Source organism: Mchenga conophoros, linkage group LG5 (genome assembly GCF_057382185.1).
Source record: "Mchenga conophoros isolate Kocher_MC1m ecotype Shallow Benthic linkage group LG5, M_conophoros_male_GT1.1, whole genome shotgun sequence".
Taxonomy (NCBI): Eukaryota; Metazoa; Chordata; class Actinopteri; order Cichliformes; family Cichlidae; genus Mchenga; species Mchenga conophoros.
Window position 1 is genome coordinate 8,535,964 of NC_140530.1, and position 17,075 is coordinate 8,553,038.

The following is a 17,075-nucleotide window of genomic DNA, read 5'->3' on the forward strand; positions in this document are numbered from 1 at the left end:
GTTTATCGATATTTCACAATGATGAGCCTTGCATTTTTAATTTCACTGACTGTTTTCAGCCCTGTTGCATTAAAAGCCTGAATCGCTGCTGTAATGCTTCATTTTCAGTCAGTGTCTCAGTGTAAGCAGAAATCAGTGGCAGACTGCTAATTTGTGTGCACTTGTACTCTGACACCGACAACAACATAATTCGTACTGTCTGAGAAGCCCGTGAAGAACTTCAGTTTGAAATTAGTGCATTGGTTAAAAAAACACGAGCAGTAACCCTGGCAAGATGAGGCTCTATTGTTTGTAATTTGCAACACAAGTGACCTCGTGGCCACTAAACCATCACGAGCATTGTGAAGCTCTGATTTCACAGATGAAAACCGAGAGACTAATTGGTTCATATTAAAGAAGTGTTTGCTGGTCAGGCACCTAAGTTCAAAAGATACACACTTCCAAATTTTAACTCTCAGTGGAGTTCAAATTTGCCTGAGTAAGACTAGAGCTGAAGCTAACAGAAGCAAGTGATCTGATTTTACTTAAGCTGTCCCTCATGCCAAGTACTTGGAGAGGCAACCAAGCAGTCAAAGCCTCCACTCAAGGACAAGGACACTGTGGACTGAGTGCAGCAAGGGAGGGGCCACCATAGCAGCCTGGAACAAGGTTTCTTGCTCTGGAAATACTGACTATAGGAGGAGGAGATATGTAAGCAAATGGAGGTATCCAGGTGTGCAAAGGCCATCACCATCTGACTCCCTATGACGTCCTGTTGGCAGATCCCAGCTCAGCAGCACTAAAACACATTCTGGTTGGTGGAAAAACAGCCTCACTTAAGGCTTGGTGTTGGAGTATACTGCAGTCTAGCGCGAAATTGAAAAGTAGAATGTAAATGCCTTCTCTCCTAATCCATAATTTAAAGATGGTGGCAGATCTAAGCAGTTTCCAGTTATAATCTCATTAACCAACCTCACACAAACCTATGTAACCCATGTATATACTCAGCAGCCACTTATTTAGGTGCAGCTGTCACAAGTACCGCTTGTGAGCGCAAATATCTAATCTGCTAGTCACTTTCATTCCGTATGATGGTTTATTTCAGAAACTGCTGATCTACTGGAATTTCTCCACACGATCATCTTTAGAATTTACAGAAAATCGTTCAACAACAAGAAGATATCCAGTGAGCTGCAGTTGCATGGGTGGAAATGCTTTGTTGATGTAAGGGGGGAGAAAAGGTCAGACTGCTTTGAGCTAATAGAAATGCAGCAGTAACTCATATAACTACTTGTTACAACCAAGATGCCAAGGTACCTTGAAGCACATGAGCTACAGTAGCAGAAGAACATACCAGGTGCCAGTCCTGTCAGCTAAGAACAGGAAACTCAGGCTATGATTTGCATGGCTCATCAGAACTGGACGGCAGAAGCAAGCATTGCCTGGTCTGATGAGTTTGCATGTTTTCTCCGTGTTTGTGTGGGTTCTCTCTGGGTACACTGGCTTCTTCCCAATGTCCAAAGACATGCAGTTAGTGGGGTTAGGTTAAGCTGAGTGCAAATGGTTGTCTGTCTCTCTGTTATAGTCCTGTGTCAGACTGAAGACTTGTCCAGGGCGTACCCTACCCAGCGGTAGCTGGGATAAGCTTCAGCCCCCCACGACCCTGATAAGGAAGAGGAAGAGAACGGATGAATGGATCCCTCCTGTTGTATATTCAATTCAATTCAGTTTTATTTATACACCCCAAATCACAACAACAGTGACCTCAAGGCACTTTATATTGTGAGGTAGACCCTACATTAATACATACAAAGAAAAACCCAACAATCACACGACCCCCTATGATCAAGCACTTTGGTGATAGTGGGAAGGAAAAACTCCCTTTTAACAGGAAGAAACCTCCGGCAGAACTAGGCTCAGGGAGGGGCGGGGCCATCTGCTGTGACCAGTTGGAGAGAGAGAAGGAAGACAGGATAAAAGACATGCTGTGGAAGAGAGCCAGAGATATTAGTGGTTCAGGTTGCTGGTGATTGTGTCATGCTTGCTGGTGGCCTTTTGGGCTATTAGTATATATTCTACAAAGAATTAAGGCAATTCTGAACAAAAAAGGTGAGTAAACCTGGTAACACTGTGTAACTAATGAAGTGACCTGAGTGTATTTTTGAGGTTATCATTCCCGAAGAGAACACAGGCCCAAGAAGCTCGGGTACATTAAAAATGATGCCAAAACAAAACAGTGTGGCTGGGAAGCAACTGAAGTAATCTGAAACGTGTTTGGAGTCACATCAAATCCAGGAGTTGGCATTGCAAGAGAAATATTGCCAACAATCTTTGTAACTTGTCAACCACAGATCCTGTGCAACAGGTAAACCCAAGTAGTTAACCTCTACTTTCAGCATACTCCTGTGAACGCTACCTACATGTCTGTGCTACAGAGTCTATGCAGTATGTGGCATTATATTTAATAACAGCTAGTCCCATTAAAAGGACCATTTAAAGTATATGCATTATAGATTAAACGATTAACATAAGTGATAATTTTTCAAGACATCCTACTGCTATTTATTTGCACTTAACCTCCAAATATTGCTTAAAACAGTATTCTGGACCCAGCACAAAGATATAATAGCAACACAGACACAGCACTGGTATGTAATCGTCTTATAAAGCTGCACATATTTGCAAACAGTTGCCCATTAGCACTCTTTCTCTTATGCTCATCAGCTAATGTCCACTTCCTGCTGCTGGACAAGAAGTGGACGGCAGATTTATCCTAATATTTTGGCTGAAAATAGACAGGACAAATGCGTAGAGGACAAAAATGCTGAACAATACCAAAGCACCTACACTTCTGGGTTATAATTAATTTTTAATTTGTATTTATTTATGTTTTTTTTTAAATTGTGACTACATTGGTTCCCTTACATGCGCACAGCAATTGGATGGCTTTTACATAGTGATTAGTGCAGCTTTCAGACTGATGACCTAACTGTGTTCATACGCCAGGCGCAGAGTAAGTGGGGAAAATGAGCCTTTATTATTAGCCCGTGTGTTTATAACGAGCATGTGATTGAATTTTTTCTGCAAACACTTTAAAAAGAGCTGTGGGAAATAAAACTCCACCAAAAACACAGTGATTTCGGATGGTTGCATCATGAAAACAATGAAACACAAAGTAGGCAACATCATATTTATAAACCAAGAGCCTCTAAAGCACCTGTGTGTGTGGTCCTGCATACACACACAAACACACACACGTTTGTTGTTGCTGTGCTTCTCAGTACAGTGAGCTAGAATCTTTATAAGGTTTTATGGTGATACATGGGCACAAAAAACAAACGCACAAAAAGAGTATTTTTTACTTGATGCATTTTCCTCGTAAACACATCGAGGTTTCTGGTGGTGAGTTCAGTGACCAGAAACACATCGATTCTTTCCTACTTTCCGTTAATCAGAAGATCACATTTACCCGCCTTCAAGCCCAGGCATGGGTTTATCATAAAAGTTTTTTGCACGCTACATTCTAGACATTACGTTACTAAAAACATATTTAGATGTTTTACGCGGCGTTTGTTTCTGAGTGCTTCTTCTTTTTAAAACCGACCAACCCTGTGGTTTCGATCTTTTTCTTTTTTCAATGTATTTATTTTATTTTTGCACTTAAATTACCTTAATTTGAACAATAAACATATAAAACGTGCATTTATGTCAGCTGCCCATAGGTTGGTGGCGCATTACCGTGCATCGATGGGTGTTTTCACGCGTCACCAGTGGGCGCTTCTTCCTGCGCACAAAGAGAGCAGAAGCCGTGTATGCGCACAATGTGAGAGTCTCCGCTCAGAGGCAGCGCTGTCCTCTGTGCTTCTTGGCAGCATCTTGTGGAAGTGCAGTTGGAGGAGGTCGCGGAACACTCTCGGCTCGGCGCGTATCGTCCTCGGCCGGCAAATGTACTTATGATTGTGGGAATTTACCGAGAGCACAGCTTACTGTTAGTCCCTTCCAAGCGAGCAGAATTAAGTGCAGAGCGCAAACACTGCTGGAGCAGAGGGCATCCTCTCTTTTTTGTTCTTGCTTTTTAAGAGGACAGGAGTTACTGTGAAAAAAAGGAAAATAAAGAAAATGAAATAACGTGTGTGAAACAACGCGTCTGACGGATAGTGGGATTACAATCACAGCAGTTTAATGAAGAGGAAAAAATCTGCATCCTAGGACAAGTAAGTGATCCTTGGAGAGCATCACTGCATACGTGCGTGTTGTCGCCCTAAATTTATGTGCATGCACATACCGTGAACTGTGTTCTGCTAAGTTTTGGTTTTGCAAACATGACAAAAATAGAAACAAACATAAGTTGGAAGGATAGAGCTTAAAAGCTCTCTTTCCTCTGGCGAGATGCCGTTGTCTAAATTTGTGCAAAGGGCACAGACGCCAAATGTGTGCGTGCTGATAGTAGGCACACGTGCACGATGCTGATGATTGCGTTTCTAGATGAGCCTCAAATGGGTTGGATGGTCCTACTGGGATTTGTACCGCTGGGGCTCATTTCCCTCATCTTTAGACAAAGTCCATATGGTGCCGCTCTGCTCAGTCACACAGAGAGAAACAGCATCAGGACCGTCCGCCTGGAGAAAAGCCTCTTTCGAACTTGTTAAAGGCGATGATATCCATCTCCAGGCGGAGGAAGGGGGGAAAGAGCATTGACCTATTATTTAAAATAGTTGCTTTTTTATTTTTCTGTGCTGCTGAGTTGTGCCTCCATGCCCTCTTAAATTATAACATTTCGATGATTTTTACCCTTTTCTCTAAAATTTTGCATACTCATGATAGTTGTGCCACACGGGGGATAGTTATTAGAGAAATGATCTTTAATAACGCGACTCCATCCTCTCTCTTTTAATCTTGTTTTCTTCTTTTTTTTTCATGCAAATCCAAATATTTGCCCATCGGTGGTCTGCACACAAGTATTCCCTTTCTTCCCACTCAGACTGCAATCGGACAGAATAGTGAACAGAAAATGCAGCCGGCTCTGCATCTTCAAAGTATCCTACCATTCAGCAGGGATTGGAATCGTTCTCCCCTCTATTCATGTTTATTTATGGCTGCTTTTCGCATAACTTTGAGAATAACAAGCAGAAGGCAAATGAGAGGTGAGACGTGTCTTTGAAAGGCATGCAGCGAATTGTTCTATAACACATAGCAGGATAGCAGTGCAAAGATGAGCTTGTGCTGTAGCACCGTTTGCTTTCAAAAACCCTTTTGATTGAACCAGAGTGGCAATTACATTCTACAGCCAGTTCCTTTACCTCTGGAAAGGCTGTTGAATAGTATAAGAAAAAATGTAAAGAGCCTACTTGAGTGTCTCCTGCTCCTCTTCCTTGACCTCCAGTCAGGTTTTTTTTTTTTTTTTAAGGGGGGGGGGGGTTGCTGCTGTATCTAGGATGAGGGTCTGGGGATGTGCCTGGCTGAGAAATGGATCGCCGCTCCCCTTTCTTCTAAGTGCACTTACTCTCTTACACCCCCCCCCCCCCCCCCCAACCGTGTGTTAGGCAGCAGCTGAGGCATGCAGCCGTGTTTAACATTGGAGGGGATGTGTGTGTGTGTGTGTGTGTGTGTGTGTGTGGGGGGGGGGGGGGGGGGGGGGGGGATAGTGATTTTTCACTTGGAAATACACAGCTGTAAAATATCCTGTCCAGATGTGTATTTTAACAAATATGTAAACACGTAAAGGACAGAAAAAGTCAGGGGAGGTCATAACTGAATGTGAATTTTTTTGTTGTTTTTTGTGTGTGAAAAAGTCAACACTGAATGTGAAGTGCTTTCATGCCTCTGCTTTTCACTTAAGTGATCTTTCGTGAGTAGAACTCCTGCCTCCAGCTTTGCTCTTTGCTGTCCTCCAGCATTCAACCCTGACCTTAGCCACAGTTCTAACCGCTGCGTTTTATTCACACGCTTGCAGTGTGACATGTCAATCACATGTGTGAAGCTGCTGCTTTTTCTTTCTATCCTGCAAGGAAACATCTGAGCGTGTGTGTATGGAGGAGCGGGAGGGGTGTGTGTGTGGGGGGGGGCTTCTTTCATGAATGCTAATGTAGCTTTTGAGGCTTGGGTTTGGGGGGGGGGGGGGGGGGCAATTACACAAAATGCCTTTTTATTTGAAACCTTTAATGCATAATTTGCTATGGGAAGCACTGCTCACTCACCCAAGAGCCTAATGCTGAGTTATGGCGCAATCAATACCAAACAATTACCCCTTCTTTGCTTCTGTTTTCTTTCATTTTTCTTCCAAGTATTTCACTGCAGGCTGCAAAGTTGTGAAATGCAGATATTGTGCTTTGCTTTTATTTCTACATCATCTCGTTTTTCTTTGTTTTGAGGAACTATAATTTCTAAAAGAAAACCACCCTCAGCCTACTCGGGTCCTCAGTCAGAGTAAATTCAGAGTCGATTGTGAATTCTTCATTCACTGGCAAAAAGAGGCGAGCAGCTGTGGATTTAGATTGAGTCTGCCCCTGGTGGCACATCCTTGTTTCCCGGGTTCTTCTGCTGAGTGGATTTAATGGAGATGGCAGCAGATAGCCCTGAAGACAAGAACTACAATGAATAGATCATATAATGTAGTGAATCTATCCCCACTGCGCTGCTGGTGTTTTGCATGTTCTGATATAGCTCTGCTGTGCGTTTCCTGTGTATCGCATGTGATCTAAATGCAGACCTTGAGCTGTGATAGAAACTCTCCTTTCTTCCCTCCCTTATTAGATTCTTTTGCAATTATGCTGCCCTCAGGGGGGGAAATGGATGCCTTTAACCACCTCTCCTATCAATTATGCGCCAAACAACAGCCCCACTAACCAAGAAGTCATCTCATTTACTCTGGAATGCGTTTAGCCAATGACTTCCATTAGGTTTAGCTTCTGTGGAGGTGAAAGTGTGATGCCTCATTACATTTGGCAGAGCAATCGTTTGGCCATCATTTCGGCTGAGAAAGCTGAAGAAAGAAAATGCCACCTCGCCGCCACAAAAGCAAAGAAGTCATTTTTACTTTGCTTGGCATCCTCGCTATTGTGTTCTTTCTCTCCTAGATTTACTAAAGCTTTAGATGATATTCAGCTCTGCAAGGAATGACACAGGTGCCGCTTTCTGAAGGTCAAAAGAGTTAAAAAATCGCCTTTATATAAGAAAACCGTTGGATGGTATTATGCAATTTTAATCTAGTAGGACTCAAAGGATTGGAGCATCGGGAGACACTTAAGCTTTGCACTGAGAGCCACTGAAAAACTGGGTATTGTGGAAACACATGCTTCTGTTTGCTGTTTTACATTTTTTTTTAAAGTTTTTGTGAATCAAATTCACAAAATACTCCAGGATGAGAATGTTATTGCAGGTTTATAAAGGTTTCAGAATGAAGCCGCTCAAGGACAGCTATCCTGTACTTGAGCAGACACTCTGCCATGTGCTGATCACAAACCAGAACATCTTTACTGGGAGATTTTTCTCTCAGGATGTTGAAGTTTGCTGGGATGATGAGCTTGAATCCTCAACTGGCTGCTAATACTAAACTCGAACTGAAAAATGCAGCACACACTTTCTTTTCTTTTCTTTTTTTTTTTTTGCTCCAGTAGAATCTCGAAGCGTATAATCCAATGTGATGGGGTTTTAGAGTGGCAAAACGCCCCCTTAAATTTTGAAAGACACCAAGGAAATCCACTCTGGATCTGGCTGCGCTTGCAATTACAGCAAACCGCGAACAATTACTGGCACCGGCACAGTCGAGCTAAGCCAGCTCTGGACATAAAGTTGTGATCAGGCAAATGGCATTATTTTGTCCTGTCTGTAAATTTGACTGTGCAGCACACTCCTCTATAAGATTATGTTGCCATGCCTTTCACATCAAACCCCAGCCACAAGCCTGTAGCTGATAGATCAAGTGAGCGGTTAGTATTTAGGTCTGTTTCAAAAAATTTCCAAAGATAGCCTAGGGTTAATCCACACAACAGGGTTGTGTTATAAGGAAGAGGGGTTGGGTTGAATTCTTAATCCTGAGAGGCGTATCACTTTCCTCTCACTGTGATGTAGGTCAGCGCTTGAGCAAAGCCCCTCCCGTGTCACTGATACTACAATTACAGCTCTCCATTCCACCAGCACATATGAAAAGTTTTAATGGCCCCTAACATCATCGATTACTAGATAAGGCAGAACGTCACTTCAGCACCACGTAAAGCAAAGGAGGCGAATAAAATGTTCCACCACAGAACGGCTTCTTATCACGGTAGATGCTGTGATATAAAGACTGGAATGTCCACTTTTGGCTAATTAAGAGAGTTAAATGTGAATCTGATGAAAAGTCCATAAAGCAGTCCCACTGAGTGAGTTACCAGCAATGACCTAATCCATCCAGCGATATTAAGAAGGGGAAATAAGCAATAAAGGGCCAGATATACTGTTTGTTCCAGTGAAAGCTCTCTTCTGGCATTACAAAAAACAACCATGGAGAGTTAATAAAAGAGGGCAATAAATGGAAAAAAGCAGTCTTTTCATTTTTTTTCTGTCCTTATTTTCTGTCTATTTGTTGGAGTTTGAAGTTTATTGCTAATTGCTGCATTATCTCACACTGAAAAAAAATCCCATGTCTTGCCTCATTTTGTGCTGGACATATCTGCATTATGCTTGGAGGAAACTGAAAGCCACTGAAAACAAAGCTGAACGCCAGAAGAGGTGTTATCGGAGCATATCGATTCCAGTAGGGCACGTTATTATTCATCTGCTGGAGTAAATCAAAGATGACCTGGAACCTCCAGCTAGAAGAAGTTGTGCTGTACCCACTGCGTCAAATCTTCTTTAGAAAAAGTCAGGCAGTGAAGTCTTAGTTTCTCCTAAGTGTTGAGCTTTTAATGTCATGCCACACACTGTAAAAATGCAAAATCCTCAACTTAGTCACATTCAGACTGTATTTTTCACACTTCAGCACCATGGACGGAGCAGGATGTTTCTCCCAGATCAATCATGTTGCTTCTGGAAAAAAGACCCCCTGATAATCAAGATTTAGCGAGGTCCTTCCATGTACTTTTGCAGTTGAACACGTCTTTCCCCGTGCGTCCTTTTCCTCGCCCCCAATGCCATTTCCAGTCCTTTTTGCAACCAAGCTGGACAATGCAGAGTGAAGCATTTTAGTGAAATTCTTTCATTTCTTCAACAACACCTCCAACCTCCCACTGCTTCACTGTCTTGCTTTTTTCTGGGGAAAAACGCAAACCCTATATTATGTTTTCAGATTACAAGTAACAAGCTGGGCCTGTGTAGTTACTAGTTTGCTCACACCCACCTCCGCTCTGCTTGTTTGCGGGCCCTTTGCTCTAGATTGCATTATTGTAAAGAACGGGCTACGCGTGTATCCATAAAAGGACGCATTGTTAGTAGATCACCTGCAGAGCTTTCCGCTCCCGTGGGCAGTTTTTTTCCAACTGTGGCCTCACGCTAATTTGCCCTGCTTAGTAAATCTGTTTCATGCTTCCACAAAGTTGGCGGTCTCGGAAGGGGAAGGTTTTAAAAAAGAATGGTCACAACTGGTGCATGAGAGGCTGAGATATTTTAGTCCCTCGTATGGGTCACTCTCCAGAAGGATCCTGCATTCCCCATAATGGAGAAAAATACACACTTTTAACACCAAACAAGCATCAGGCTCTCTTTAAACTTTTTTTTTTTTGTGAATAATTTCCTTGTGCCTGTTACTCCTTAAAATACACAAGGACTGTCTTTAATGCCTTTTTGAGGGGCTCCACATTTTTATTACAGCAGTTATTAAAAGCTTTGATTTCAGGGCTGAGATCGTCACTGGATTATAGAGAATTGTAACGTTAACAAAATCAGAACACAAACAAGTTTAATAAAATGCCTCTGCTGTGATTTCTTGAGCCCTACCATACAGGATTCTAAAGACAGATATTGCTACAGATATTGGTGATATAAAAGTAAAAATCTGAAAAATTGGCTGATAACTTTTTTTTGCTCAGGGGCACAGAACCTGAACAGATTTATTTAACATTTAATATGTGTAGCTATTTGAGGGTTATAAAAAAACAACTTATTTTATTGTTACAAGAAGTCACCGATTGCTCTTTTTGTATTTATTTATTTTTTATGAGCATTTTCAACAAACAAGCAAGTTGCCAATATGGAAGTTGCAGACTGCCCTCTGGTGGACAAATTACACAACATCAACAAATAACATGGTTGAAGGGTGTTTCTCTCCTCTCATCTAAACAGCACATAGCTGTGACAAAAAGCTCACTCGCTGTAGAGAGAAGTGTACCTTACTGAGTTTAATATCATTATGTCCTGCCCATAGATTTTTTTAAGTCCCTAAAAACTGAACATCACAAGTAGAGTTGCTAAGCAGGCAACTAAAAGGTAAACCGAAGTGTGAATACCATTAAAAATCAATACAAGCCCAAGAAATGAACAAGCCTTACTGACTAACTAATTAAGTCTACCTAACTAACTAATGTTATTAATTGCTATTCCATAGTAACTCCAGACATCACACATCTACAAGACAAAATGTTGGCTTATCAATTATTCAAAGGAGCTTGCAAAGAAAAGCGTCTGGACTTCTTTAAGTTGCTTGAAGACGTTTCACCTCTCATCCGAGAAGCTTCTTCAGTTCTAAGGTCAAATGGTGGAGAGTCCCAGATATAAACCTAGTGGGAGTAACCTCCCACAGAGGGACAACAGGACCCCCTGATGATCCTCTAATCGCCTGAGCCAAGGTGTGAAACTGGGTGTGGGTCCCAATCAGCCAGAGTTTCGGGTGTGTTCATTGTGAAACCTGGCCCCACCTTATCATGCGAATTCCTGAGGTCAGATGGCCCAGGATGTGAGTGGGCGTTAAGGCGTCTGGGAAGGGATCTCAAAACTGGATTATAGATGGCAGACATTTGGTGTCGTAAACCCCCGCCTCTGTTCAAAGATGGTCACTCACAGTGGACATAGATGGCTTCTTTCACTCCTCTTTCAAACCATCTGTCCTCTCTGTCCAAAATGTGAACATTGGCATCCTCGAAAGAGTGTCCTTTATCCTTAAGATGCAGATGGACTGCTGAGTTGGAGTAATTAGGACCCTACACCACCGGGCAGAACATGTTCCCTCTAAGCCTGAAGGAAAAAAGAAGGAACACACACATGTAAAGGAAGCACTCAAAACGTGCGGCTATCCTAAATGGGCGTTCTTAAAGTCAGCAAAGAGGCACAGAAAAGAAGACCAGACACCAGCGAGGGAGGATAAGAAGGACAGACGCAACAACATTGTCATCCCCTATGTAGCCGGTGTATCAGAGAAACTCAGGAGAGTTTTCTCCAAGCATGACATCCCAGTGCATTTCAGACCCAGCAACACGCTCAGACAAAAACTGGTTCACCCGAAAGACAAAACGCCAAAACACAAACTTAACAATGTGGTGTATGCTGTACAGTGCAGCGAGGAGTGCCCAGACCTCTACATTAGAGAGACCAAACAGCCACTTCACAAGCGCATGGCACAACACAGAAGAGCCACCTCCACAGGACAAGACTCAGCAGTCCATCTGCATCTTAAGGATAAAGGACACTCTTTCGAGGATGCCAATGTTCACATTTTGGACAGAGAGGACAGATGGTTTGAAAGAGGAGTGAAAGAAGCCATCTATGTCCACTGTGAGCGACCATCTTTGAACAGAGGCGGGGGTTTACGACACCAACTCTCTGCCATCTATAATCCAGTTTTGAGATCCCTTCCCAGACGCCTTAACGCCCACTCACATCCTGGGCCATCTGACCTCAGGAATTCGCATGATAAGGTGGGGCCAGGTTTCACAATGAACACACCCGAAACTCTGGCTGATTGGGACCCACACCCAGTTTCACACCTTGGCTCAGGCGATTAGAGGATCATCAGGGGGTCCTTTTGTCCCTCTGTGGGGGGTTACTCCCACTAGGTTTATATCTGGGACTCTCCACCATTTGACCTTAGAACTGAAGAAGCTTCTCAGATGAGAGGTGAAACGTCTTCAAGCAACTTAAAGAAGTCCAGACGCTTTTCTTTGCAAGCTCCTTTGACTACGATGACCTGGATGACTGAGAACCTTCACAGACTTATCAATTATTAAGCATCTAGTTAGGGTAAGGCAATAGGATGGCACACGTCTGTCCTCTACTGTCAGTCTTGTTTTCACAGTTTCAGTGTGTGGCACTCATGTATTTCTCATGTTTTTCTTGTTGATCGAAGGAAATTTGATTTATGTATACAGAAATGAAAACAGTCACTTTGCTTACATTCAGTCGGCCACCAAAGTCTTTGTTAAAGTACGAAATAGCATTTTGTGGAGTGCTGGTACACAGTCTGCCAGCTCCTATTAATAGTCAAATTGGGAGAGAGATGTGTCTTTTGAGGTCAATCATTTCCTTCCTCACTTCTCTTTAAAGCAGCAGAATTGAGCTTGTTAGGCGGGATGAGAAACACACACAGTAAAAGAAAACATGCCCATTTAGCAGCTGTTTCTCTTCTTCTTCCTCTTCTTCTTCTGCGCCACCTGAGAGAGAAAAAAAAAACCCTCTCACAGCTGGGTTGTATCCTCAGGTTTTTGTCTGCTGCTGCATTTCCTCACTTCCTCAACATTCACTTTACAGTAACTCAAAAATAATAGGAACCAATTATGGAAGTTAGCAGTGATGTAATCGTGTTTTCTTTTTGGTTTTTTGGTTTTTTTGCTGTTGAATGCTTGTCGTATTTGGATCAAAATGTCATATTTTAATCACATCCATTATTACTTTCCCTTCAGATTAAAACTCTTGTATTCAAGCGAGAGCATTCCATTCACAAGTAATTGGATGAGAGTCTACTTAGCCCTCGGCAACTAAAGATGATGCTACCATGGAAACAAATTGTTCTGCTATCAATCACCGGATGCCTTGCAGGTAAGGTATTTTACACGTATTGTATCTGAGTCTCACTGCACATGTTGTTATGGTTTATGTCACCACAAAACCTCTCCTGAGAAAGACTCATTTTTAATGTGTGTGCATTAAAGTACAGTCTTCTTATGTTCTTTTTGCATTTTTTTTTTTTTTACATTCTCACAGCAGTGTTTTTTTTTTTAAAATAAAATGTGGATATACTTTAGTCTCACTAAGAGGAAATAGCTGAGCATTTGCAAGTAACCTTAGAAAAATCTTCTGACCAAAAAAAGGTTACACTAATTAAACCACAGTCATTATATGTACAGTGTTCCAGCATGATGTCCTTCACCATTCCCTAGAGCGGTGTGCCCACTGCACGTTTTCACTACCCCGTCAGGGACATCTGGGAGTCCAATCCTATTCCTGTTTATGGCCTGTCCCGATCATTATCAGGATCCAATACAGTGAATCCAGACTCACATTTTAGCACAATCTACTTGCCACCGCGCCTCATTCTGCCCTTGTGCAGCCACCTGGGATTCTACAGCAGAAGCACAGAGACTCAGAATGTCAACCCTTGTTCAAATGACATTGTAAATCCCAATGAATGTTATTCAAATTGGCTCATGGGTAATTCACAGCCCTGCACCCAAAGGAGCGAAATCCAAGCAGCCTCACCTTGCTAGCGGACGAGTTTTTTTAACAGGGCCTGTAGGTGCTTGTTCTTATTCGGTGTTGTCATCACGCACCGGGAGCGTCTCGGCAGTCGCTGCGGCCGATAACAATCATTAATGACATGTGAAGCGAGGTGCTGTCTTGGTTCTCCGTTCTGGGACAATGAAGCAGCCACACGGAATAAACTCACACCTGTGTTGTTAGCCTGTGGGATGAATGAATTCACTCCTGCATTCGCTCACGCTACCATCATTTGTTGATAGATCATTCGGCAGCAATTGTTTTGAAACGTGATGCTTTTCATCCCTAATTTCACCTCCGGATTTCTCCAAGTCCTTCTTCCCTGTGTTCCCAAAGCACTGCCGAGAGCAGCCGTGACTCACCGCCCTGCCTCGTTACTCAACCTGTTTTGATTCCTTGACACATTTTCGCCGATTAAAACCACATGTAGAACTGCTAGCCACGTGCCACAATCTGTTACCAGTAGGATATTAATTAGGCCTACACTGGCCGTCTGTTGACTCTGCTTTAGCACCAGATTGTGTTCAACATCCTTTCATTTTTGGCTGCTGGCAGATGAGCGCATCCTTATGGCCTCAATTAACATGCATGAGTAACATGGCGTAGATGTTCCGAAAATACAACGCCTCGCTTTATTTATCAACCCAGTCATACCCAAGCCATCGTTAATTACTGGGGGAATATGTGAAAACGGGCTCTCTGCATTAACTGTTGTTGACTTAGGCGCTTAACTTAAGTCCCTGCACTGTATTCAGCTGTTCCTGGCAAGTAATTAACAACCACCTCACTTTAGTTATATCAGTCAGCGAGCTCTGTTTGACTCGCTAGAACTCACAAATCTCTTAGCCAGCTAAATATTGCAATCAAAGCAGTAGGTGACATATTTTCCAGGATTTTTATTTACTCGCATAATCACATCCGGCTACAATATAATGATTTGTCACAAGGATAAAATGACAGAATGAAGCAGGGCCTTATGGAAAACTGGCCTAGTGTGTAGAACTTGAGTGAATTTGCATAAGTGCCTCGGCCATTGCTCTTTTCCTCATTATTCCAAGTGTCACACTCATCTGAAAAATGCAGTAGCACACAGAGGAACAGATAACAAATATGTCAGCATTAGCTGTTAATGCCTAACATGGGTAAGTAGGATTTACTCTCCTTGCAGCAAGATAAGCAAATAATGTACACAACACATCACGAGGAGTGTCCTAATGCATTCTTCTTTGTAAAGTGAGGTACTGCTCAGAGAATAGGAGGTAGTATACTGCATAGAGTATATTGAAAAAGTAATATACACTGAGTGTCAGAAGGTTCCTGTATTTCTGCAAGATTAACTATTTGCCCTCACAGAGATTGTGCTTCTTCCAGTATTTTCTCTTAAGGTCAAAGAGACAAATTTTCTAGCTTGTACAACCATAGACTTTCTCCCCTTTCTACAGCCTGTACAGAGGATGTCATATTTCAAGGGCCAAGATGGAGGACGGAGCCAAGTGACCTCATTTTACCAATCAACTCCCCAGACCACCAGGCTACCATTACGTGTGAGGCAGAGGGGAGCCCTCCTCCACAGTACAGGTAAATTACCACATCAAAGTGCCATTCCCCACAAGCCTCAGCTGTCTACCTGCTCCGTGCTCCACGTCTGCGTCGCGTGCTGAAAATCCAATCCGGCTTAATTGCTTGTGAACCTTCATTGCTGCTTCCACAGAAATCAAAGACAGTCCCAATAGTGTTGGATGCTATCGATTTGTTAGAGAACAACGTTTTCTGGACATAAATGCTCGAGAGAGAGATAAGGTGCCATCCAACAAGGAGACAAGCTTCAAAGAGCAACTGCTTAATTGAGCATCTGTTTCTAATTGAAAAAAAAAAGCTTATCTGTTTTTGGCCTGAGCTATGATGTGGAGTTGGAGTCATGGAGCCGCCACTGTGGTTGATGAATATGCTAACACCTAAGATACGAGTGAGGTTAACCTTATTAGTGATAAGATTTAAGGCATGGTGCGAAATGAAGCTGGCGATTTATAATATGGTGCACGGCTTAAGAAATCATTAGGAGAGAAAAGGAGATTTGAGCGACTCATTTGCACTGCAGATCCTTTGATATCTCTGTGGCTATTCCCTGGTGGTGCAGGGAGCCCGGCTTGAAAATGGCAGCTGGCTGTGTTGTTTTTTTTTTGTGGTAGATTGTGTTTCAGAGCTTGGTCAGCACCATGTAGATGCACAGCAAGCAGAGGATAGAGGCAGTAACCTTGTGAGTGACATTCTGTTAAACGCTTACATTTCCTATAATGTGCGTGCACTGAAAACATGGTTCAGGCAGAGCAGCGGGGGGGGGTATCACTGTACATGTTGTGCAACCTGAGCTGGGATGAAGGCAAAACCATCACTTGCATTATCTCACCCGCAACTTTCTGACATTCACTTGTGTTGTTTGAGAGGTTTTCTCTTTGGGGCTCTTTGCAGCAGTAGGAAATGCCATTGTTGTCAGGATGATCCGCAGTTTGTTCTCTAGCTGAGCAAGCAGAGGTATCATGTAATATTAGAGGAGTGGATATACACAGATTCTCACTGCAAGAGTGTATCCTCATTTTAAAGCTGCTCTAATCAATATTTTAAGTGAACAGTGGCTCATATGACAGTGTGTTATGTGAAAGGACTCATTTGTAGTGGCAGACACCCACAACTTAGGTTTACGCTACTAGCTAGCACCACAGTCAATGGACATAGCCTTTAACATTTAGCAACATGCCAGATCTATTTGTCATAGATATAAAACAAAGGCTAAGAGGACTAAAACAGGGTTAGGAGTTTAATTTCTCGGGAATCATAGTAATACAACTACAAAAGAATGCTAATGTAGCTGCTAGTGTGGCAAGTTTGCTAACAGGTTAGCGATAGCTTTGTCGCAAGGTAATATTTTGTTATTCATGTAACTTTTAGGTTGTTCTGACCCAACTGGGCCAAACGGGTAGTAACAGTGTTTATGAAGTAACTGTGTGTGTGTCTGTGATACAGTGGTCATTCATAATGTTTAAGCCTGATTGATACAGGTGTGTTTTCTAATACTGATTTTTTATGGGTAATATCAATTGTAATATCAGTATGTCAACATTCTTTATATATTTCTAAAAAAATAAAAACTTGTACAGGATTAGTATTTTAGTATACTGAAAAGGGAAAGTTATGGCATCTTTGGTTATAAACTTTGAAGGAAAGTATTTAACAAACTACTAAGCAAATGAACCGCCTTCTCAGAAGTGGCGAGAGTACAGAGCGTAGTGCAGACAATGTGATGACACAATGTCTTAATTACTCCAAGCAACATTTTTGTTATGTAAGTTTTCCTATCAGCAAATACTGAAGAGCAAACACTCACTGCTTACTTTAACTGTTTCTTAATGCAAGTATCTAACTACCCAATCACATAGCAACAACATGTGCTCAGGCAGGTAGACACACTGAAGTTCAAT

General features: G+C 42.4%; 1 protein-coding gene across 1 annotated transcript in view; it reads left to right on the forward strand.

Annotated features, from left to right (window-relative positions):
* The first annotated feature begins 3,614 nt into the window (after positions 1-3,614).
* Positions 3,615-17,075, forward strand: part of cntn3b (contactin 3b) — a 54,234-nt gene continuing 40,773 nt past the window's right edge. The window contains exons 1-3 of the mRNA XM_085273039.1: positions 3,615-4,193; positions 12,786-12,921; positions 15,042-15,177. Of these exons, the coding sequence (XP_085129165.1) occupies positions 12,867-12,921; positions 15,042-15,177 (191 nt within the window). The 5' untranslated portion in view covers positions 3,615-4,193; positions 12,786-12,866. The remainder of the gene's footprint in view (positions 4,194-12,785; positions 12,922-15,041; positions 15,178-17,075) is intronic.